The following is a 26,808-nucleotide window of genomic DNA, read 5'->3' as shown; positions in this document are numbered from 1 at the left end:
ATATATATATATATATATATATATGTATATATATATATGTATGTATATATATATGTATATATATATATATATGTATATATATATGTATATATATATATATATATATATATATGTATATATATATATGTATATATATATATATATATATATATATATATATATATATATATATATATATATATATATATATATGTATATATATATATATGTATATATATATATATTTGTGCCCAGAAACCCACCTTGTGAAATTTCAGGCATGTTTCCAAAGAGACTCTAACAAATGGCAGCCCTGGTAATTCCATTTATCTATTCGCTGAAGATTTTATTTTTTATATGATGCTGTAAGACATTCTCCTTGGGCACAAAAAAAAAGGTCCCTGGGAGGTCCAGTTTCGGAGGTATTGATTTTTTTGTACAGTCCACAATAAGTGTACAAAGTACGATAAAGTATTTTAGCTGTTGCTAAGCAACGGAGCTGTGCATAGCAACCATTCATTTTTGTGTACATGCCAGCCACATTGTACACATTTCACCCAAGTTTCATCAAAATCAGACTCTTTCTCTTAGAGATATTCGCAATTAACCGTTTCTGAAATGTTCGACATGTACTTGCCCAAAACTTATCTCCTTCTACAAATATTTTTTGTTAGGGCGGCAACTTGACAGAAAGTGAGCAAGATGGATTGCACACAGAACTCTAAGCTTCGATTTTTCGATTTTTTAAATATTTTTTTTCGATTTTTTGACCACTTTAAAGGGCCGTTGCTATGCCCTTGCTCGGGCTCGGTGTCACATTTTAGAAAGCACACGATTCCCAGAAATATTGGTCCTACATACCAAATTTCATTGGAATCGGTTGAGTGCTTTAGCCCCTCAGCTTGACCAAAGTTTCGCGGACAGACAGATGGAAATGTCCAGAATAAGGGTGTTCTAATAGCAGCCAATAGATGAACATATTGAAATGGAAGGCCAAGAAGGAAGCCGCAGAAGTTAATGAGCAATGCCATTTCAAAGTCCTATTTCCTGTTGTCACCTTGTTGCCTTGAGGTCAATAATCAATCAAAAAATTTAAAATCATCAAGCTTGCTTTTTGTTGTTCACATAATGCAATGCAGAATGTAATTAAAATACATATATATATATATATATATATATATATATATATATATATATATATATATATATATATATATATATATACATATCAATACAAAGGTAAGTTTCATATGTCACAAATTTTAAAACAACGAACTTATTGTTTGCCATGATCTAAAAGGTTGCAACCAAAACAACTACAATGGGCCACAACAATGGTGTTTGCAATTGAAGAAATTAACAAAGATGTGACAATGCTTCCTAATATCACATTGGGTTATGGAATTTATGATTCGTGTTTTTCAACTCAGAAAGTGCTGGAATATGGCTTGAGGATCATGAAAGAAAATATTGAAACAGATGATTTATCTAAAGGATTTTGCTCACCCTATGTGATTATTGGACCTTACTCTTCACAACTTACTAAACACCTAAGTAATGTCCTCAGCTTGTTTTCATTCCCACAGGTATAAATCTCAAGATAATAATGAAATATTTATTTGCATTTTCAATGGTTTAAGTTTTTATATTGTTGCAGTTCATTGAAAATGCTGACGGAAGTTCTTGCATCTTTTCATAAACAATTCAGATAAGTTTTGGAGCAAGCTGCAAGTGTCTGAGTGATAAGAAGATGTACCGCTCCTTGCTTCGCACATATCCAAGTGACATATATCGGACATCTGCTGTTGTTGAGTTAGTGAAATATTTTCAATGGATCTACATTGGCACAATGAATATTGATGATGAATATGGGAAATATTCTGCAGCACAGTTTGCTGCAGCAACAAAGACAGAAAACCTTTGTTTGGCTTTTCGGGAAGTATGGCCACAACTCTATGAGCACAATGATCTTTTAAAACTCGGTGAGCCTTACCTCTGTTGGTGGACTCATCTGGCTCATTGTTGCTTGCCTTGGCGTGATAAGCATAGATTGATTATCTATTGCTACTGTGTAGAAACAAAAGAGGAAAAAAACCCATAGTGATGAATCCTTCATTTAAATTCAAGAATGTTGGTTGTTGCAATTAAATCATTTGATTGTTCATTTGCAAGTGTATTATCCACAACACTTACTGAAACTTCTGATTCTATGCGACCATTAGTTGTTCACTGATTGGGTTCTCCTCAACAGTTTGGTACAGTTGAGTTTGACTGCATGTTGGAGCCAATCTTTGCTTTATTTTTCACAAATAACCGTGAGAGGTAATCTTTATAGCGTAAAAAGGCAACATATTGACAGCAGTGACATGGTGCTACAGTTCATCAAAATTTGATCTTCTTTCATTTTGAAAGAAAGAAAGGAGTTTTGAAATTTGATCAAAATTTGATCTTCCTATAATTTGAAATTGAATTTGGCCCAATTGTTGCAGAAATAAGAATAGCCTCATTTAATTATATCCTTTATCAGGCGCATCCTTGGTCACCACTCTCTATGGGGTCTAAAGACGTATCCGAGGTCACCTTGCTGGGGTCTGAAACCGCCATGTTTTTTGGCCTGCTCAACCAGGCCTTGACTTGGAACAGGCAACAACGATTTCTTAATGATAAAGTTTTTTTTTAAACTTTCCTCATTCATATTTTCAAATTCCTGTTCATCGTTGCTACAAATCGCTGGGTACATTGCTTTTGTAAGTGCTATAGTTTTCAAACTAGGAGCTTGGAGTGATTTCATGTATTTTATAATAAAATTTTCCTTGATCTACTGTGACGGACCAAATACAATATATAATAGAAATATTACTTTGGTTTTGAGGATCAGATATTGTCTGGACTAAATAAATGGCAAAATCTGGAGTGGTCTGATAATTTAAAATATACCCATCAGAAATGGGGAATCCCCCGCCATTGAAACTTTTTTCAAGATGGCCGCCCCAGTCGGCCATCTTGGATCCAGCCACGCCCAAAATCAATAGGGTACTTCCTTTTCAGGTGGTACATGTGTGACCCAAATTTCAAATCGATATGGTGAACAGTTTATGAGTTATCGCACTCACAGATATAAATGTTGATGCCCAGCCAGCCGGCCAGACGGACGGACGGACGGACGGACGGACGACCCGGGTGACAACAATATCTCCCTTCTGCCACACGGTGGGGGATAAAAAGTAACGAGTCTCGTAAATAAGCCTATATGCCTATTTACTTTAAGCAAGCGAGGCTGTCGTCCCGACTTCTCCATATACACTACTGGTCAAAAGTTTTAGAACATCCCCATTTTTCCAGTTTTTCCTGAAATTTAAGCAGTTTAATGTTTCAGTGTACTCTGAAATTAATACATAGAACAAATAAACAATTGCAGATAAAAAATAAATCATGGAATCGTTTTGTTGAACAAAATTTAATCTAAATTGTTGACTCATAAAAATAGCCACCTTTTGCAGATTTCACAGCCTAGCATACGCGTGGCATTCTTTCTACAATGGAAATCAAATATTGCTCGGAAAGTTGTTCCCAACACTGTTGCAGAAATTCCCACAAATGTGTTGCACTTGAAGGTTGCTTTGCTTTCACCCTTCTGTCCAGTTCATCCCAAACCAGCTGGATGGGGTTTAATTATGGAGACTGTGCTGGCCATTCCATGATTTGAAGCCTACTGTCTTGTTCTTTTCTTCTAAGGTAGTTCTGACATAGCCTGGAGGTATGTTTTGGGTCATTATCTTGCTGTAGGATGAACCCCTGACCAACTAGGCATAGACCAGAAGGTATTGCATGGTGCTGCCTAATGCTGTGGTAGCCATTTTGGTTCAGGGTGCCAGTCACTCTGTGCAAGTCGCTGACTCTGAATCCAGCAAAAGAGCCCCAAATCATCACGCTTCCTACTCCATGTTTGACACTTGGTGTCACACACTGAGGAACCATCCTTTCGCCTACTCTATGGCGTACAAAAACTCTGCGTGATGAACCAAAGATTTCAAATTTTTATTCATCGGTCCAGAAGACATTGTTCCAGTTCTCAGTTATCCATTGGTGGTGCTTCATGGCACAGGCAAGCCTCTTTTTCTTATTTTGCCATCTCAGCAATTGATTTCTTACTGCCACTCAACCTGTCAAACCTGCAGCTCGTAGTCTTCTCTTCACAGTTGAAACTGAGAGTTCCGAACTTCGACCAGTGTTAAGCTGTGCTTGAAGCTGCTGTCTTGTGAGCCACCTACACGCCAGCTGTTGACTCTCAGAAACTTGTCTTCTAATCGTGTTGTGGCTTTGGTTCTGCCAGAACTTTTCCTGTCAGAGTTTCCTCCAGTTTCCAAGTACCTTTTGATGGTGTAGGAAACTGTACTCACTGACACTTTGGCTTCTTTGCAATTTCTCTGAATTAAAGACCTACACTTTTCAGGGTTATAATGGTCTGTCTGTCTTCCTTTGTTAATTGTCTTTTTCTCGCCATTATGATAGCAATATACTATTTCCTGAAGTGCAATATTGTCCAAATAATGCTTCAGAGAGGGGTATCAACACAGTCTGTTCCAACATGCTTTTCTACAGACAGAGGGTTTGTTACGAATCTACAAAAGTTGGGACACCTGCCGGAATTGTTTGCATCAACTTTCAAGGCTTAATTTACTTCCATTGCTGCAGAACAGCTGCAGTTGCTAACCCATTACTTGTTCCCTGAAAAAGGCCTTTTTTAACAACTCTGAAATTTACATTATTTTTCAGTTTTCGGTAACCTAAACTTTTTTTAACCTCTGGCAGTTTACTGCTAGTTTTGTACCATTTCAGGTTATGTACTGGACTTGAACTGCTTAAATTTCAGCAAAAACTGGAAAAATGGGGGTGTTCTAAAACTTTCGACCAGTAGTGTATGTACACAACAAATATGTGAAATTTCCAAAGCAATAAACAACTTTTTCGACTGTTTTTGGAATTACTTTGAGTGAACAAAATATTTAGGAACATGCCAAAATTAACCAGCTTCATTAAACAAAATGTTTTGATGCTTTCACTGCTTGACATCTTGCCCTGTTCCCCAGAGGGACTGTTTATTGATAGCATCTGCCAGATATGTGTCTATATTATCAGACGTTTGGCAGAGTGCTGTATGAGGAATCAAAGCAAATCTGGTGAAAAACGGATGTTTTAAAATAAAGTTGCAATGGTTGTACCAACCACAAACCGATATACCACAAAACTTATGCACAGACGAACAGGAAACATAGCAGATTATCTGCAATGTATATTTTATGGGTGATTAAACTTTGCGATGTCTCCAGGGTTGTTCTCCATTAAACTAACTATTTTGTGGATAAAGTCATTGTTTGAAAGAACTCATTTCATTTATTTCACTGCTGCGGGAGCGGTGAAGACCATCTTTGAAGTTAAGAGGATCCTATATGGCATGCAGCCACAGCCTGACCAGCCATTCCTTATCAACCATTTAATTGGAGTGATAAAGCCACTTTCTGTGCACCCTACATTCGATAGCAGTACCACGCTACGTCATTCTGAACAAATCATTCACTTACTGTGGATGCTTTTGCTGTACCACGTCATTTAGAGTGAGTGGTTCATGCTCTGTCATCCTGAGCGAGTGGTGAGTGTGTGTGTGTGTGTGTGTGTGTGTGTGTGTGTGTGTGTGTGTGTGTGTGTGTGTGTGTGTGTGTGTGTGTGTGTGTGTGTGTGTGTGTGTGTGTGTGTGTGTGTGTGTGCAGAGGAATACGTCTGGCTTCAGCTTGCCCTCCATGTATATATGTGTACTGTACCATCCCCCAAACAGTGTTGACTCCATTGACACCTTACTGACCGAAAACATGGATCAACTTATATCTTCTGATCTGAACTCTCTCTTCCTTATATGTGGTGTCTTTAATTGTCATCATGCCAGTTGGCTAGGTGTGGGTAACTCTCGCACCTGTCATGGAACTTCAGCAAAATAATTATGCGACTCATTGGGACTGACTCAATCGGTCAATTTCCTGACCCGGATCTCAACCAATGATACTCCATCTCTTCTGGATCTGATTTTGACAAATTTCCCTAAAATTATCTGCTGTTCTTCCTCCACTCCAATAGGTTCTTCTGACCACGTCCTTGTCAAAGTGGACATCTCTCTGGCAGTAATTGGAGAACCACCTTACTGCTGTCGAGTCTGGCATTTCACTCAGTCCGACCGGCAGGGTCTCCAAGCAGCCATGAAACTTCTAGACTGGTCTCCTATCGATACTTTCTCCAACATCAATTCATCCTAGTTATTTTTCAAACAAACGTACGCTCTCTCATGCACAGGTCTATCCCCTCTTGTCTTCAGTTGTCCTACAGTTCCTCCCGCCCATGGTTCACTGAAGCTTGTGGTGAGGGAGTTGTCCTGAAACAACTTGCCTTTGCCTCATAGAAAGAAAACTCAACTGAGGGTATCTCATTTCCTTCCAGAAAGCTTGGAACAAGTGTGTGTCTATCCTCAGAAAGCCAGAAAACAACATCTTTCTCAGCTTCAGTCTGAATTCTCAAACCTCTCTCCCTCTTCCAAATCCTGGTGGTGGCGAATCAAATCTGTTTCTTGTGTATGCTCCCCCTCCATCCCCTCCCTTACCTTAAAAATGGCCATACTGCTGATACCGCAGACGAAAACGCCGAATGCCTAAACATCGGTGTTTGCATCAAAATCTTTTGTCCGAACCCCATCGCTTTCTGTACCCACATTTTCCAGTCGCACCCAACTGTCCTTGGACTCTGTGTCCTTTTCTTCTGACAAAGGGGAGAGCTTGCTGTCAAACCTCGACTCATATTCTACAAACAGTCCAGGCGGCATCAGCACACGTGTCCCCAAAAAACCTCTCCTCTGATCTTGCTCACCCTCTCTCTGTTCCAGTCACCCTCGCATTTCATCAAGGTCTTTTGCTATCTGCTTGCATATCATCAAACAATATCGCCCTGCATAAAAAGGTGCAAAAACAGATCCCTGCAACGACAGACCAATCAGCCTTCTCCCAATTATCATCAAGGTTGGGGAATCCATCATCGCTTCAGACATTCAAATTAATCCTTCCTCTTCTCCAATCGCTTGATTTATGATCATCAATTTGGTTTCAGACAGGTCAATCGACCCTGGATCTGCTTTTTCTGCTCTCCCAACAATGGATGGATGTCCTCAATTCTGGACATGAAATCAGAGCCATATCCCAAGACATATCACGTGCTTTTGACACGGTCTGGCATCCTGCCTTGCTCACCAAACTCTATTGGTATGGCACCCAAGGCCATCTCCACTCATGGCTTGTAGACTTCTTCTCCTGTCGCCATCAATGTTTGGCCTTAAATGGAGTTCTTTCATCCCATATTCCTGTCCGGGCTGGAGTTCCTCAAGGCCGTGTTCTGGGCCCTGTTCTTTTTCTGCTTTTCATCAATGATCTCTCTGACTCTCTGGAAAATCCCCCTTATCTCTTTGCTGATGACTCCACCCTCTGTCTTACCATCTGTCATCCCTCAGACCGGCAAGCAGCAGCTTATTCACTCTCTGCAGATCTCGGTAAAACACAAACAGGTCAAACACGTGTAACATATCTTTCAATCCTGACAAATCTCTCACTCTTACAATGTCTCTTCGAAAGGACCCTTCCACACATCACCCCCCGCCCCCTATCTACTTTCTCAACAAACCTCTGTAAGAAGTCCTTTCTTTCAAGCTTCTGGGTCTCACTATCTGCCATGATCTGCCACGTTTCCAACCTGGCCTCCAATGCCAGTCGCCGACTGGGGAATCCTCCATCGTGCAAAGACCTTTTTCTGCCCCCCCCCCGAGCTCCTCACAACATACAAAGCTTTTGTCTGCAGCCTGATGGAGTACTCTTCTCCCATCTGGGCTGGTGCTCCTGCCTCTCACCTTTCTCAGCTTCATGCTGTAGAAACCAAGGCATTTCAGATTGTTGGTATCTCCCATGATGAGGCTGAGTCTTTGGGCCTCTCACTCTCTCACCGCAGGCAGGTCAGTGGTCTTTCTCTCTTCTGCCGTCTCCTCTTCAGTCTAGCCCCTCCTGCTCTGTCTGCAATTTGTCCCCAACATATTTCCGCAGGACGCTCAAGGTCCGCCAACAACCCCCTTCTAGTAAAACTACCAGAATCACGAATCACTGTTCACCTTCACTCTTTCATTCTTCTTTTTCCCAACTTTGGAGTAAAATCCCACACTCTGATCAATCCCATTGTTCCCTCCAGACCTTCAAAACAGCTGTTCACTACAACCTCTTATTGTCGCCCATCCAAATCCTAGATCTTTTCTACCCCGGTTAATCCACCCCATACCGACCTCCTTCAAATTCCCTGCTTCCTTCCTAAAAGACCCTGTAATGTCCATCTTGTATTCCCCGTGTTCTCCGCCCCATCCCTCTCCCTTCCACACATCTCTGAATGTCTCTGTTCTTCACATGGGAGTTTATATACAGACAGATTGGCCCTGGATACATCCGGGCAGTTTTTGTCTCCGAACGCATCCGTATGGTATTTATGTCCAGACAAGATTTGTCTGTAGACTTGTCCATGTGGTGTTTGTCTCTGGATGTTTCCAGGCAGTGCATGTCTCCAGACGTGTATTGCCGGTGTTTGTTTCTGGACGGTGATTCTCTCTTGGCAGTGTTTGTGTCCTGGCAGGGTTTATCTCTCAGTGGTGTTTATCTCCTGTGGTGTTTGTTTTCGGACATGTCCAGGTGGTGTTTATCTCTGGACAATGTTTGTCTCCAAACATATCTGCGTCACGTTTGTCCATGGATGTGTCCAGGCAGCAATTATCTCCAGGCAGTGTTTATGTCCAGGTGGTGTTTATGTCCGAATGGTGTTTATAGTATGAGTTTATGTCTGGGTAGTGTTTATTGCCAGACAGCTTGGCTCCGGATGCGGCCCAGTGGTGTTGTTGTCGCTGGACAGGAGTTTTTCTCCAGATGGGAGTTTGTCTCCAGATGGGAGTTTTTCGCTGGACATGTCTGGGCACTGTTTGTCTCTGAGCCATAATTTATTGTTTGAGCTGAAGAAAATGGATTTCAGACATTATTTTGTTTCCAATTCACTGTCATTCTATATAGAATCACTTTGATGAGATTGCTCAGTTCAGGTATGGTAGCATGCGCCAGAGCAGTGCGTCGCTGCATCAATTTTATGCCGGTACTCCAGGGGCCTCCGTCTGGCCATCCTCCAGGCAGATTCCTGGCCCATTCCCATCTGCTTGAGATGTTGATCAACCTGCTGCAACCACTAGGTATGTGGTCGGCCTCTTGGCCTTCTCCACTCACGAGGCTCCCTCGCAGTGAGAATCTGGTGAGCAGGATCAGCGTCAGGAAAAAGAGCCACATGTCACCACAACCGCAGCTGATGCTCAAGGACTATGTAGGTAACAAATCACATTTGAGTCTCTCTCAGCAACTGCTCGTTGGACACAAGGTCGGACTAGCAATTTCCATGGATTCTCCAAAAAGACCTGGTACCAAAGGAATGAAGTCTCCATCTCAGATCCCTGATCAGAGTCCAAATCTCACAACTGCAGAGCAAGACTGGGAGCACCAAAGACCTGAAGACTCGGACTTTCATCCTCCTGCACAGGTATCGGTAGTGCCACACTCCATGATCCTGTGAATCCATGACTCTCTTGGCCTGACCCAGACATCTATTGGCATCCAGTTCACGGCCAGCAAAGATGTGAATATCACTGCAAAATTAAATGAATCTCTCTGTGACCTCAACATCCTCACCACAAATGGGTACAGACAAGATAGTAACACCAAAGATGCCATGAACAGCCTGGATCTTATATGACCCAGGAAAGCTGTAATCCCTGCGGCTCTGACTCCTCATTCAGCACCTCAAGGGCCCCCAAAATGATATCCAGAGTTTCCCCGAAGATGACAGCATCATCTGCAAAATCAAAGTTAGAGACCTTGACATTCCCAAACGATGCAATGCAGCTTGATCTCTCTGACATCCTCCTCAGAATCCAGTCCATACAAGCACTGAAAAGTGTGGGGGCCAATACATACCCCTGAATAACTCCAGTAACAACTGGAAATAAGTCAGAGATGGTATCACCACATTTCGCAGCACTCTCAGTACCACAGTATAGTTCAGACATCAAATTGTTCAGTTTTGGTGTCACCCCACGAAGACAAATAATGCTCCATAGGGCATCCTCACTCACCAAATCGAACGCTTTTCAGAGATCCACATAGGCTGCATGAATTGTGTTGAGACAGTATGAATCGTAATTAACGCTACACTGCACGTCTGTCCTCCCTACCCACACCCCTCCTCACTTCCACATCCCTCCTTCCTCCCACACCCCTCCTCACTTCCCTCCATCATCTCTGTTTTCATCTCCACCTCTACACTCCGCCCCCCTTTCTCTCTCCCTCATTCCTGTGTCTCTCTTCTTCCCTATTTTTCTCCCCCCCCCACCACTCCATTCAGTATTCCCGTCAGTAAATCGATGGGTGGTATTTGCTCGTGGATAACAAGAGTAGGGTGAATATACTGGTTCTGGCTCACTTTTCCCTATGTAAATGAATGGAGGATTTTCAGCGATTCCCTTTTTTTTTCCTTAAAAATAAACCCCCTTTTTATCCCAAGGTATATTTATTTGTCTCCCCTTTTAACCTAGGGACTCTCTATTAAAATAACCCATACAACAAGATAAAGATTTGTTAAAGTTGATTCTAAAGAAATATTTGAAACATCTAAGCCTCGGGACACTCTTTATCAAATAACCGATGCATATTGTTTAGCTCACTCATTGAACCTATAAACATTTGTTCATTCTCAAATTCCTTCAATAGTTTAATTTTCTTTGCACAATAATGCCCATCTAAAATATTGACAAACAAAACATTTGAATCTTTATATTTTTTAAGATACCCCTTTTGTGCCATTACGAAATGATAAACTTCTCTTAATGCTCTTGTTTGACCACCTCCTGAGCCACTTATCATTTTGAGATTATAGTAAATTGTTTTTTCATTGTTCAATTGATAACCATCAAAGTTTTCAGTCCATTCAAGGATATTCATTTTTTTCTTTACATCCTCAAACTGACTAGTTTTTAAATTGATTCGCTTATTTGTTTTATTTACCTTTGTTTTAGTTATTTTTTCAATAAGACTTATTTGATATTTTTCAGATTCATTATGTTTTCCATTTATATACCAAGACTGAGATTTTCTCCACTCTTTAGTTTGATTAATACTTGGTTTAACCATTTATATATTGCGGAAAAACGTGGCGGTAGCCCTTAAAAAACCCTAACCCATCTTCCCATCGTTAAAACACAATCTATTCTATTCACTCTATCATACAATATCCATATGGAACACAATCTATTCCATTATCTAAAATAAATCTCTTATCATCAAAGGCTCCTAATGCCTTTTTATTTACTTCTTCACTATATATGTTATGTTTATAACTTCTTATTGTATTCATTTTCCTATATTCTTCTTTCTTATTCATCAAACAATTATAATAATTTCTAAAAGTTATTGATTTCTTTATTACATATTTCTTTATTCCCTTTAACCTCTTATCAATCTGATCACCATACTTATAAGCATATGCCTTTGCTCTCAATCCAATAAACTCACTCATTACTTTTCCACCCAACTCATCCTTAAACTTACCAATAACCTTTTCATTCTTTTTGGAAAATAACTCACTCTTCTTGCTGAAATTACTTGCATCATATTCTCCAATATTTTTCTTCATATCTTCATAAACATCATCAGTTTTTATATCTAGGATAAAACTATCAGTGTCCATATACAACAATGAAACATTTTCACCATACTCTTTCTTTAAGTCATTATACAAATAATCACACATGAATATCTTTGATAAATCAAGAACTGCTGTTCCAATATAAATTGGTTTATCAATTACAATACTTTCCTTTTTCATATGAATTGCAGAAAAGTTCTCTGAAAAAACCTCTTCTCTCTCAAAACTTGGTTTATTTATCAATCTTGAAGCTTCTTTCCAAGATGTTGTGAATCTAATGTTTTGCCTGTTTCTAACATTTTCCATAGTCTTTCCAAATACAGCATTATTCATTAATTTATAAAAGTCCCCTTCAAATTTTACTTTTGTATTTGCTCTCATATCTGTATTGAATTGAATATACTTTTTCACCCAAGGACTTTGTTTAAATTTTAAAACTCTATGAATTTTAGCTACTCTCAATCCTTCTCTCAAAAACTGTTTTAAGCTTCTCTGATGCAAAACATATCCCTCTTTATCATAGAATGTTGTTAATAACTTTTCTGTTGATTTACCTTTAATATTAAAACTTTTATGATAATCACTTAACGATTCTTTCTTTGGGGTTTCTTTCTCACATGCAAAAGGAAGATCTTTATGCTTATTATGAAGATCACTCGGGTACCTCAAATCAACTTCAAAATAATAACCTTCTTCTTCCTCATTCAATTCCTCTTGAGAAGAAATAACAATATTCATCAAAGCCTTTTCATAATCCTTTTCTTCCACCCACTCTAATTTACCATAAGGTAGAGATTGAGACATTGCCCATCCATACAAATTATTAGCATCAAAATACATCAAATAATTACAATCTTTTTCACTATCATAATTTGGAAGATATTTATTATTTGCTTTAGCATATCTTTTTGAACATACTTGTGATATTCCACCTCTCTTGGACTTCTCAATCATCAAAAGCATATCAACATCACTGATTAAATCTATAACTTGTTTTGTCATTTTCAATATTGCACTCCAAGCTAAACCAGGAGCTGTGAAATAGTGGGCAGGATCTAATCCATAACAATTTTTATTATGACAGAGTGATCTAAAAGCTTCAAACACATCAGCTAACAATAAAACATCTGTTTTTAGATATAAATCATGATATTCTCCAAGGTTCTTTATCTTAAATATTTTCCATATTTCTTGTGCGTGTTTATATTCCTTATCACTTATCCCTTCTTCATAAAGGTTATTACAGAAACTTTCTTTTGATGGAAGTTGTGTTTCTTTAAATATCATAAATGAATCCATATAATCATAAGGATAAATTCCCTTGTAAGAATTTTCTCTTTACTTTGAATTTCATTCCTTGTTTGAATTTCCTCTCTCGTAAGAATTCCTTCTTTAATCAGAATTTCATCTTTAATCAGAATTTCCTCTTTAGTTAGAATTTCATTCATTGTTTGAATTTTCTGTATAATTAGAATTTCATCTTCAGTAAGAATTTCTTCATTAATTTCCTCATTAATTATAATTTCCTCTTTACTTTGAATTCTCTCTTTAATCTGAATTTCCTCTTTAGATAGAATTTCCTCTTTTGGAAAGAATGAATTAAGATTTGGAAAAGAGCCCGTGGAGCTTAGATTTGATGCGAGGTAGGCTAGTGGTGTTCCCATAAACTTGTAAGAATCAAGAAACCGAATACGAGTTATAGGTTTTGTGAATATCATTTTTGTAAATGAAATAAACTTTTGACTTGTGTTTGTTATGGCAGAAATATTCCCTGGTGTTTTTGAAAGTTCATTTATAAATAGATGTGTATCATAGTTGGCGCTGTTGTGAAGAAAGACTGGAATAAAAGAAGGTAATTTATAATTAAGATTACAACAGGAATGAGCGGGACCTCTATATTTACCAGTAAGATGACAATGATCCCTAACTTTAGACTCCTTAATTTCCCCCTCACAAATATGACAGATATTGTTCTTTCTAAATTCTAATTTTTCTTCTTTGGTTAATTTCATCGGTTCATTTGTTTCTTTCATTAATTTAGTGAGTCTTATACAATCCTTTTCTAATCGATTTACAAACTCTTGTGAAGCTTTTTTTCCACTATAATGTTCAAGTTTATTATACTTTTCTCCAACAGATGATTTGATATAATAAGAGAAACCACAAGGAATATGTTTTTGATATTTATTTGTATATGATTCTTTTGGATTAGGAGAAGCAGTATTAATCTTTTTAAGGATACACTCAAAATCAGCATATATCACAAATGGGTGCATGATAGATTTATTATAATCTTCAAAATAAATCTTTTCACCAGGTTTAGGCATTGTAATTACAGCTGATTTATGATTACTACAATATTTTGAATGTTGTTTTAATCGTTCTTTTGTATGAAATGAATTAAGACATCGCTTACAAGGATATATTTTGTTTGCTGTTCTGAATACCTGAGAAGAGATTAATCTTGATAAATTATTGATGTATGTGTAATGTGAATTCTTTCCAACACTAAAATATAAAAGATCAATGTGTGTTTCTTTATTTTTATAGTTGTTTGAAATTTTTAATATTTGAACTTTGTTTGTATCCATTAATCCATATACATTAATAGAAAGATTATTCTTTTTCTAAAATTTAGGAATATCTGTTAGTGGCATTGGGAATTTAAAATCTTTAATGTCCAAGGTATTCTCATATTTCATATATTGTTTTACTCTTTCTGAATTACATTTTGGTGGATGAAAGTGAGCAAGAACAGACCAGAGAAAACATTTATTATCATTGTTCTTAATATTAACAACTGCCTTCTTTAGTTTTATTTCTTTTGGTAATTCAATATAAGAAGAAGCTTTAAGAGTGTTTGATTTTAGAATGTGTATATCTAAAAAGATGATTTTTTTAAATATTGAATCCACTTCCTACCACTGTATTATCAACATCCTCCTCTTGTCTTGATAGTTCTTCATAAACCCCACTATTCAAAAATTCTTGAAATGATGTTATAAAATGAAGATCTGTTCTCATATAAGGAGTTTGTTCTTCATCTTGTCTTTTCATATTCATTTTCACTCCCATATAAAACTTTAAAGTTTTCACTTCTTTTAATGTCTTTTTAATAAATTTTTCAACATCGGGTTTCACTATTTCAATTGATTCAGCTATTGATGATGGACCGGGTTCTCCAAATTGAAAAATCCTTGTTTTTATATGCCCTTTAAATGCCCCATCAGTGTTTTCAATATAATAGTCTCCCTTTACTTAAACTCATTTTTCTTGTGTTTTTGTGATTGAAGATGTCTATTATAACTACTCTTCAAAACATCCTTTGAGCAGATATCACAATGTTTTCTTTCCAACTCAAGAGGAGATATTTTATGAAACAGATTAAATGTGTGTTTGGTGGTTCGGAGGTGTTTTCTATAATGTTTATATTTGTGATTACAAACATCGCAGTATGTTGTATTCAACATATTTACATAATAAATCTTTGCTTAAACTAAAATTTTCTTGATGAAAATTTCGTTTATTTTACAGGTGAATCTGTGCTTAAAACCATTTTATCCTCCAACTTTTTCACTTCATAAATACAATGTTTCAAGACACAAAAGACAAGTTTCAATCAATCTCTTCATTTGTTAAAGATACTGAGAAATATGTCAAGGATGTAAAATTGAACAAAGATAAATATAACAACTATTGGATAAAAACTATTATGGTAAATAATATGAGTTCTTCAATTTCCTTCAGTGGAAGGGCTTTTAGTATACCTGATAGAACATCAATTAAAGTATCTCTAACAAAAGTTTCTCCTCTCCTTCTAGTAATATATTCAAAACTAGAAAAAGCAATGAAACAAGAAAAAGTATCAAAAAACAAAAACCTTATGGATGAAGCTTTAGAAAGAAAAGATAAGACCATCTGTAATATGCAAGGAGAAATTTGTATTTTTTTCAACAACCCTAAAGATGTAAATCCTGATGAAATAAAGGATGTTAATATATCAGGTGAAATGACATTTCGTTCAATAGTAATTAACGATCATTTTAAAATTACCTTTAATATAAAAAATGTTGTCGTTGAATCTGATAATGAAAAAAAGTATATCGATATCGATGGTAATATTATTAAATATGAGTCAATGTACAACTGAAAGTTTAGATGAATTTCAGTTTAAGTAAAGTTTTACTTTATAAATATGCTAGACTTTCCTCATTCTCCATATGACAAATTTGAGAATTGTCCTGCGTGTGAAAGACGGGGATTAAACACAGAGTCAAAAGCCTATAAACAATGTATATTCTGTGATTATCTTCTAATTAATGATAATAAAAAATATAAAAAGGAAAATAATTCTTTTAGATTTACACCAAAAATGAATTACTTTACAAGATTGATTGGAGAAATGAATGTAAAGTATGAGCATGGTAACACACCTTTCCTTACAAGGGAAGAAACTGAACGTATAAGAGAAATGTTCAAAGGATTGTTGTTATATATTATTCATGGATGTAATTTTCAGGGAAATATCAACACAAGATATTGTATAAATAAAATAATGGATTATCTTGAAATTAAACCTGAACTTAGGATAAAATATAGAGTTTCTAAAAAAGCCAATAATAAATTAAATAACCTGTTTTCCAAATATATAAATGAATGATTTTATACCTATTTGGGAAAATAAGATAAAATTTAACAACCATAAAAATCTTCCAAATTCATTAAGATGTCTCATAGTTGGTTCAAGTGGATGTGGAAAAAGCTGCTTACTTTTAAAAATGCTCCTCACTCCCAACTTTTTAGATTATAATAATTTAATAATTTTCACAAAGTCGAGTTTTCAACCAGAATATCAACTACTCTCACAAGGTTTTAATGCTGGTCTTCAAAAAGAAGATATAATCGGTTTATTTAAACGTCAAAAAAACCTAAATGATTATAACATTGAAGATATAATTCAACTATTTTGTGATACACAGAGATGTAAAAAGAAATCAAATCCTATAACTTCTATTCTTAGTGATAATACGGATGATATACCATCTCCCCAAGATTTGAATAAATCAAAAAAGAACCTCGTTATCCTTGATGATTGTGTTAATGAGAGAAACCAAACGGTAATGGACAGCTACTACACAAGAGGGAGACATTCTTCTTGTAATTGTATTTATCTTAGTCAATCGTACTTTCAACTTCCTCGTTGTTCCATCAGAAACAATGCTAATACTTTTATTTTATTCAAGTTAAATTCAATAGATATCAATAATTTTTGGAGAGATAATTGTTCGACATTATGTTGTAAAAAGAAATTTGAGGATTACATGAAGCACACGACTGAAAAATATAAATATATTGTTGTGAAACAAGATGAGATATTAAGGGATATATTTTTTGTTTTATAAACAATCACATATATAAATGACAACTATTATTATAAATCTTGTGGGTAAATCTGCTTCTGGAAAAAAACTTTCATAAATCAAGGTTCTTGTGTAGTACAAATGAGAATATTGTAAATTTACTTAAAAAACACCCCGTGATACGCATTGTATCAACAACAACTAGAGCAATAAGACCTGGAGAAGTAAGAGGTGAAGATTATCACTATATTTCATTGGAGGAACATATGTGATAGAGGAATGAAGGACAAATATTTGAGGAGGTTTCTCTTGGTACAACAAAATATTCACATTGTAAGACTGAGTTAAGGAAACTAAAATCTGGTGGTGTTGGGATATTAGAAACTAATCCAGAAGGAACGAGACAAATTATTAAATATCTGAGCGGAGTGAAGATTTTATCATTCGGTTTTAATATTGATGAAGAAACTCAACGCAAACGTATGAAAAGCAGAGATGCAAGTATTAGTGAAGAAGAAATTACAACTCGCATTAATGTTAATAAAGAATTTGATGAAATATTTAAAGAAAAGGATTTATTTGAACACATCCACTTGAATGATGAAGAAAAGGAAAATTTCCCTGTTGATCTTTACAATTCATTAAATTATATTTTACAATAAATAAATGGATGCAAAAGAAAGAGCAAGAAGATTTAAGGAACATCAAGAGTTGGTTTCAAAAGTTGTAAAACAACAGGAAGACATAAAGAAGAAACGCAGACAGAAACTAACGGGCGAAGAAGCATTTGAAAGAAAACAAGAGAAATTTTTTAAACCACTTTTAAAAACTTCCCAAGAAAAAATGAAAGATGTTTCCACAGTTCCCACAATAAAATATACTCCCAGAAAGCTCCAAATGTTAAAAGATTTCAGTCAAATGACAGAGGAAGAATTAGAGCATATTGGAGAATTAGAATATCATGATGAAGAATTATTTTAACAACTGGAAGAGATGAATCGACCCCCTGATTTTATTGTGAATGCTGTTCAAAACAATGAATATTCAGCGGATTAAAAAACCAAAGCAGGACTCATTCCAACAGAACAACCAGCAATATTTCATCTTGTTCCAGAAAAGGTATTGATATTTAATGATGAATTAAGGTTCTTAGGTTCTGCTCAACCCCCTGTTAAACTAACTCCGAGATTAATGTTTCTTCTCACAAAAGATGGAAGACAAGGTTCAACTGTGAGGGATGAATCAAAGTATATTGATAAACCATTGGATATGGAAAATAATGATGATAGAGTATATATTGATCTGCTGAACACTCTAAATTATAAGGTTATTCTTTCTGGTAAAAGTAGGAAGAATGAGAAGGAGAAACACATTATTCAGGCTTTAAGTATCCTTGGTTCAGGTGTTAGTTTTCTTCCAAATGACCCATCGCAATTAGTTAATAGACTGTTATTGTTGTTAGGCAGTAAGAAGGCTGGAAATAACAATTGTTTTAATGAAGCATCAGCCATTTCAGACCAGTTGATGAACATGAAAATAATTAATAAATATCAATATAAAGACATTTTATCTCATATTAAATAAGATGAGAAGCACAATCCTTAGTTTCAATTTCACAACAAGCAACCACAAATCTTCATTCCCATACCCACTACAACTTGACACAACAAAAGAATATGAGGCATCTTTATTGTCCATGGAAACTTATAATACCTTATTTAATATAACCGAGAAAAATGACAAGTTTAGTTATAATCCGGGAAGTGGATACAAAACGATAACAGTCTCACCCGGAGCATATGAGATTTCTCAAATATCTTCCGAAATTGCTCGTCTTATGAAAGAACAGGGTGATGAACCAAAAAATATTGTTATAAACATTCAAAAACATACTTCAAAATCAACGATTAAAGCTAAAAATAACTACAAGGTTGATTTCACAATTGATCACACTGAACAACAAATTTCAAAAAAAATTTTTTACTGGAGATGTGTAAAGTGATTAAGACTAATTTGGGTACGCTGATTTCAAAAATCATAACCGTTTTGCTGTATCACGTCAGGATTTTCAGGAACAGAAATATTCCCATTGCCTAGAAGTCAGGATTTCAATGAAATTTACATATGTCTTTAACATGTCTATTTCATACAATTGTTGTTAACTTGTGTTATATTTCTTTCTTTCAGATAAAGATGAGTAGGCGTTCCTGTACCAATCATCCTGACAACTTCTGTTATGTCTGTGGTCGGTATACCAAAAAAGATCAACAGCGAAGTATATCTACAGCAGTGAAAATGAAGGCCGCCTACTTTCACTACTTCGGCTGTAAGGTGGGGGACCAAGAACAGAGCTGGGCACCACACATCTGCTGCACAAGCTGCACACAAACTTGACTCAGTGGTTGGTGGGCAAGCGCGCGAGCATGCCATTTGCTGTGCCCATGATATGGCGTGAGCCGCAGAATCATCATGATGATTGTTATTTCTGCTGCACAAGCATCGCCGGCTTCAACAAGAAGAATAAAGGTCACATCAAGTACACTGACTGCGTCTCTGCTCGTAAACCTGTGCCTCATGATGACGAGAACCCCGTTCCAACACCTCCAGCTGATCAGAACATAGCTGTAAGCAGTGGTGAAGAGGATGGTGATGATGAACCTTTTGAACCCGACACTCAAGAATCACACCTTCTGAACCAGGGAGACTTAAATGATCTTGTAAGAGATCTCTCGCTGTCAAAGGCGAAGGCAGAGCTGCTTGGATCAAGGCTGCAGCAGTGGAATCTACTTGAACCTAACACCAAGATATCCTTGTTCAGAGCACGTCACTGAGACATGGCTGAGTTCTTTGAGATGGAAGACACGATGACATTCTGCAGTGACATCAACGGTCTGTTGAAAGAACTTGGGTGTGATCACGATCCTGCAGACTGGCGCCTCTTCATCGACTCGGGGAAGAACAGCTTGAAGGCTGTTTTGCTCCACAATGGCAACGAGAAACCATCAGTCCCACTGGCTCACGCGTTCGGCATGACAGAGACCTATGAGACTATGCGGCAGCTGCTTGATTCCATCAAGTACAATGACTTCAACTGGCACATCTGCGGAGACTTGAAAGTGGTGGCGCTGTTGTTAGGGCTGCAGTCAGGCTACACGAAATACATGTGCTTCCTTTGTCTCTGGGATAGCAGAGACGACATGAATCACTGGACGAAGAAAGATTGGGAAGAGCGAAAGGAGCATGTACCTGGTCGACACAATGTGAAGCATGTCGCCCTTGTCGACCCAGCCAAGGTTTTCCTTCCACCACTCCACATAAAGCTCGGCTTGATGAAAAGTTTTGTACGGGCAATGGATCTGAATGGGCATGGGTTTTTATACCTCAAGGAAAAGTTTGGCAACACCTTTGTCGGAGGCCAAGATCAAAGCTGGTGTCTTTGTTGGACCGCAAATCCGACAGATTATGAAGGACGAAACTTTTCCAACAACTCTAAACCCCAAAGAGCTGTCAGCGTGGAGGAGCTTCAAAGCTGTGACGGACAACTTCTTGGGGAACGAGCGCGCGGACAACTATGAAGAAATAGTGCAGCAGCTGCTGGAGTCATTCAGGAAACTTGGCTCCAGGATGTCCCTGAAAATCCATTTCCTACACCAGCACCTGAACTTCTTCCCTGACAACTTGGGAGCAGTCTCGGACGAGCACGGCGAGCGATTCCACCAAGATATTTCACTCATGGAGACGCGTTACCAAGGGCGGCACAACCCGAACATGATGGGTGATTTCTGCTGGTTCCTGCATCGTGAAACTGACACAGAGCAGCACAAACGCAAAGCCAAATGCCTAAAGCATTTTTAATTACATTCTAGTGGAGTTTTTCTGTAATTTCTATAATTTTGAAGCATTCATGTTGAAATAAATGAATAAATGAATTTTTGTAAATTTCATTGAAATCCTGACTTCTAGGCAATGGGAATATTTCTGTTACTGAAAATCCTGACGTGATACAGCAAAACGGTTATGATTTTTGAAATCAGCGTACCCAAATTAGTCTAAATCACTTTACACATCTCCAGTAAAAAAATTTTGTTGTTCAGTGTAATTCATTTAGAGAGTTATTGGGTTTCTCCTCAAAAAAGATTGAAGCTAATGGGATGTTTTACAGTGATAATGTCATTCAAATATCCTCAGGAATAAATTCAGTGTTAATTCACTGTGATTTGATTGATGGTGCTTATAATGATGGAAAAAAAACAAATACAATATTTTCATTCAGCGCATACTCAACCCCAATTGGTTATAAATTCAATATGGAACCTAAAAATTTGGTTTATCTACCTGTGTCAGGAAAAACCATACACAGAGTAAATTTTAGGATAACCGACCAAGATAATCGTGTGATTTCTTTGAATGGAGAAGTTATATCCATCAGAATTCACCTACGTGAAGTTTTCCAATAAATAAATACGATGGTTATTGTGAGGAAACACGAATAGGGAAAATATAAAATAATTACAGAGGATGGGATGTTCCTTTCTCCATACTACAAGGGTGAAGGTATGTATCTTGGTGGAGGATCCTATAAACCTAAGAGACAAAGGGGTGTTGGACATCAATTTAGAGGAGATGGGATAATTGATACTCTCATGGGTATTGGTTCAACTATTCTTAAACATAAAGATCTAATTGGTTCAACTGCTTCTGCTGTTGGAAATGTAGCAGGTGCTGTAAAGAGTATAAAAGATGCTCAGAAGGAATCTCATAAATTACAAGCAATAAAAGAAATTAAGAAAAGCAAAACTCAGTTGTCCCCCCAAGAACGACAGAAAATAATTCAAATACTTGGATCAGGGTTTCAAAAGTTTTAACATCTTTTTTCCTAAATAAATGCAATTGATAGTATCTATGATTTGGATGATACTATTATTATTATCTCAAACTCCACTAAAAAAGAAGATTACTTCAAGGTAAATGCAATAACTGGAACAGACTGGAATACGAATGGTACAAAAAGTTTTGAAATAAATAATCAACAAACCTATTTGAATCTCTCCGAAAGTTTCTTGTTGTGTAAATTTAAATTCACTAAAGCTGGGAATAACACAAACGCTACACTTGTAAATGATTTCTTCTGGAAAATGTTTGATAGTGTGCGTTTGTATATTGGAACACAAGAAGATGAAGCGGTTGATTATGTCTCTGCTGTATCTGAAATGATGAAATTTACACTCTATACATTCAGTGATAGAAAGGGAAAGGGGTCTGTCGAAGGTTTTATTCCTGATATGTCAACGGGAACAAACACAGACCCTGGATATACTCAAATGAAAGGAATGTATAATGATGATACAAAAGCAGAAAATAGTTTTACTGTGGCAGTTCCTCTTAAAGGTATATTTGGAGTTTGTGATCATGATAAAGTTCTGTATGGTCTTAAAATTAGATTTCAACTACAAAGGAATGATAATGAAAATAGATTGCTTTTTGGTGTTGGTAGTGCTTTTGGTGAACAGAATAAATTTGTAATTGAGGAAATGAGTTGGTATATCAGTGAATATACTCCTAATCTTAAAACAGAAGAGATGTTGAATAGAAGACTTAACTCAAAGAAACCACTCAGTGTATCATACCTCCAAAGAAGATGTCAACACGTTAAACTCAACCAAACCACTTATACGTGGAATTTGCGTGTTCTGGAAGGAAAGCCACGATATCTGTGGATCATTTTTAAAAAGCCAGATGGTGATACTGCGACTGATAAGAATAATGCATTGAGTGATAATGCTAAGGTGAAACAACTTCACGTTTCTCTAGATGGAACATTTTATCCACGAGATAGATTGGAAATTAATTGGGAAAAAAATGATTTTGCTGAAGCATACAAGTCTTACCAAAAGGTGTGTGAAAGTAATGGAAATAAAGAACCTATTTTGGATATGACAGCATTTAAAAGTTTGTATACAATCCATGCGTTTGACCTGAGCGCTCAAAAGGAAACTATAAAGTCTAATCGAGTGGATACTTCCCTATACATTGAAAGAGGAGAGAGTGAAGAAGTTGATACATATTGTTTGCTTTTGGAAGAAACAGAATTGCAGATTAATACAGATAATGGTGTGATGATTAGTCTCACATAATTTTTTGTTAAATAAATGAGTGGTAAAGTACCAAATGGGGTATATGTTAATCAAATCAATCTTCATAAACTATCATCTTGTGTTCAAAATCAAAAGCCTTGTACGATTAACGTTAATACAATTCAGAGAAAAGGAGCAGTAAGAATTGATGTTTTGCTCACAAGAGAACAGGTTAAAATCTTGAATGACACTGGCTCACTTAAAATTAAAATGACAAAACCAATGTTGAAAAAATATTCAAGAAGAGAGACGAGTGGAGGTTTTTTCTCCCATTTCTAATTCCTTTATTTGCTGGTTTAAGTGCGGTTGGAGCATTGACTGGTGGTATTTCAACAGCGGTGAAAACTGCCAACAAAAGGAAGGCTCAACTCCAGGCTCAAAAAGAATTGGAAAGACATAACAAAGAGGTGGAGAAACAAATTAGTGGAAGTGGTGTAATTGTAGATTTTGCTGAAAAACTTGAAGGTCTGCCTGATAAAGCGAGATTGTTAGTTGGAGATATGCTTTCTTCTATAGCACAAGCAGGTGTAAAATTAACGAAAAGAGGTAATGGATTATATCTTTCTAATAAATAAATGAGCATTGATGAGTGGTTGAAAGAATTTGGAAAGAATACAACATCAAATTTACAACTTGCCAAATGTTGTAAGAAATTAAAAATTCATAATGTGGTTATTTGTATGAGAGATGAATTAACAAATGTGCCGAAACATACAAAGAATATTATTATGAACTTAGAAGATAATAATGGGAACGGTTCTCATTGGGTTTGTATTTTTAATAGTCAAGACAAATATTATTTTGATAGTTTTGGTCTTCCACCACCTGTTGAAGTCATAAAATTCTTACAGAATGGTGTTTATCAAACATTTCAAGTCCAAGAATTAAATTCCAAGTGTTGTGGTCAATTATGTCTATATGTGTTATTTCAACTCAACAAAAATAAAAAATTTTATGATATTATTTTTAATCTTATATAAATGACTTATGTTGGTAAAGATGGTTCTGTCTTTGGTGCATCTCAAGAACTGGATATTGATTTATCAAATTATTACACAAAGGCACAGGCTGAATGACATAAATATAATATAACCAAAAATATTAACATGAAAAATGCTTTTAAATTAAAAAATTATCCAAGCCCAACTGACGCGAATGACTTGGTGAGATTAAGCGATTTATCACAATATATATCCTTAAATAAAACGGCTGTGTATTCCAAAGATACAGAAGTGTTGATATTATCTCCAGGTCATACAGAATTCACAGTTCGAATTAAAATAAATTTTTATAAAGAAGGGCATATCATTTGTATGAGAATAGAACAATGGGGGTATGATATGAATGATTTAGGGTATAATTGGTCATTTAAAATTAACCTCGAAGACCTGGAACAATTAAATCAGTCTTGTAAGGAAGAATATTATCCACTTGGTATCGAGAATGAGTTTTATGGGTCCACGATTAGTAAACACCAAATAAAATAATTTAATAAGAGTAAATATAATAATGGTTTTGCCCTTGTTTATCTCATGAAAACAGAAAAAACAGGATTATATATAATAATTAAGGAAATACAAAATGATTTAACTATGGGAAGATGGGGAGGTGTTTCGTGCCATAATATTATTCTAACATATATTTCTAATACATAAATGACAGCAAGAAGGCTTCAAGAAAATTATCATTTCTGTGTCCAAGCATACCTTCAAGAAAAGGGTGTTCGCTATTTTAATAAATATGTTCTACAACATAAGAATGAGGTATTTTCAATAAATGATTGGCATTATGCTGATGTTGATAAACCGACAACTTTAGATTTAATTAGAATGTTAAATAATGAAAAAATTATAAAGTTAAGAAAAGGTAAGGCTCTTTTAGAAATTCAAAAGAAATTTTATTGGTTTCCTGTTGTAAAAAAAAATATTTTGGATACAGGAATAACAAGAAATCCTGATGAATATATGTATAATATTCTATGGGGTGTAAGCGATTCAAGGATAGTCAGGGATGAGGAAGGAGTTGAAGAAGAGAGAGAAGAGGAGGAAAAGGAGAAGGAGGAGAGGGAGAAGAAAGAGAAGGAGGAAAAGGAGGAAAGGGAGAAGAGGGAGAAGAGAGAGAGGGAGGAAAGGGAGAAGAGAGAGAGAGGGAGGAAAGAGAGAAGAGAGAGAAGAGAGAGAGAGGGAGGAGAGGGAGGAGAGGGAGGAAAGAGCGAGACTAAATAAATATGAAAATATGGAAACCAGTGAGATTCAAAAAAGATTGGTGGTATTACAGAAAATAACTCAACCCACCGAGGAGGAAAACAAAGAATTGACAAGTCTATTTGCAATACTTTCGACAAGAGTATTGACATCGAGAAGATATGTATTTTAATTCAAGTTTTTCATTTTTTTTTTTCTTAAATAAATTGAGGAGAGAGTGAAGGCATTTCTAAGGATTCTTTATGTTTTAAAAATTAAGATTCAAATGTGCATGTTGGAAACTAAAAAGGTTTTTGCACTCTGCAGGAATTTTTCTCATAAATAAATGAGTTATTGTCTCAAATGTAAAAAGAAAACTAATACTAAAAATATTTCATATATTAAAAGTAATAATAACAGGGTTATACAAAAAGGTATATGTTCGGTGTGTGGTTCAAAAAAAAATCAATTTATCTCCAAACACAAACTCGGAGGAGATATGCAAAAGTTTTTATCAGGAAGTAAATTTACAACTACTGGAATACCAGGGAAATTACATCTTCCAGGGTATTCTTTCTGTGGTCCAGGCACAAACTTGGATAAAAGATTAGATGAGGCAGACAATCCTAAATCCTGGAGTGAACCAATCAATAGAGTTGATGAAGTGTGCATGAGACACGATATTGATTATGGGAATACCACAACGTTGGAAGAAAAGCATGAAGCCGATAGAGAAATGTTGTATAATTTGTCTCTGATACAAAATCCAACCTTGAGAGAAAAAGTTGATAGGTTCATTGTGAAGAAGATGATTAGTGCTAAATTGAAACTTGGACTTGGAAATTTCAAAAACTTATAGGCTCTAATGATGCCATTAAGACTGAAGAGCAATTAGCTGATGAATTACATAAACCAATATTCACAAAGTTTCAGAGAAGGAAAGTTTATTCCAAGGAAGTTGATTATATCTGGTCTGCTGATTTGATTGAACTCAATAATGATAAGGGGTACAAGTATGCTTTAACCGTTATTGATTTGAGGAGTAGATATGCGTGGGTTGTCCCTTTAAAAAACAAAACAGGTAATACTCTTATGTTAGCTTTTCAACAGATATTTAATAAAAGTAAGAGAAAACCTAAAAAATTGTGGACTGATGAGGGTAGAGAGTTTTATAACAAGACATTTCTGAATTTTCTAAAAAATAACAGTATTACATTATACAGTACCTTTAATGAAGGGAAGGCAGTTGTTGTTGAACGTTTTAATTGTACCTTAAAAGAGAGACTATATAAAAAATTCACACAACTCGGTTCACAACAATGGTCATCTTTTATTCAGGATATTGTGGAT

At 36.1% G+C, this 26,808-nt stretch overlaps 1 protein-coding gene across 1 annotated transcript in view; it reads left to right on the top strand.

Annotated features, from left to right (window-relative positions):
• The first annotated feature begins 1,709 nt into the window (after positions 1-1,709).
• Positions 1,710-26,808, top strand: part of LOC147035881 (extracellular calcium-sensing receptor-like) — a 73,685-nt gene continuing 48,586 nt past the window's right edge. The window contains exon 1 of the mRNA XM_085869834.1: positions 1,710-1,961. Within this exon, the coding sequence (XP_085725960.1) occupies positions 1,730-1,961 (232 nt within the window). The 5' untranslated portion in view covers positions 1,710-1,729. The remainder of the gene's footprint in view (positions 1,962-26,808) is intronic.

Source organism: Eptatretus burgeri, chromosome 1, assembly GCF_056783735.1.
Source record: "Eptatretus burgeri isolate ZD-2024b chromosome 1, Ebu_testis_v1, whole genome shotgun sequence".
NCBI classification, from domain to species: Eukaryota; Metazoa; Chordata; class Myxini; order Myxiniformes; family Myxinidae; genus Eptatretus; species Eptatretus burgeri.
Note: the sequence above shows the minus strand (reverse complement) of the source record. Positions and strands in the feature narration are given on the sequence as shown.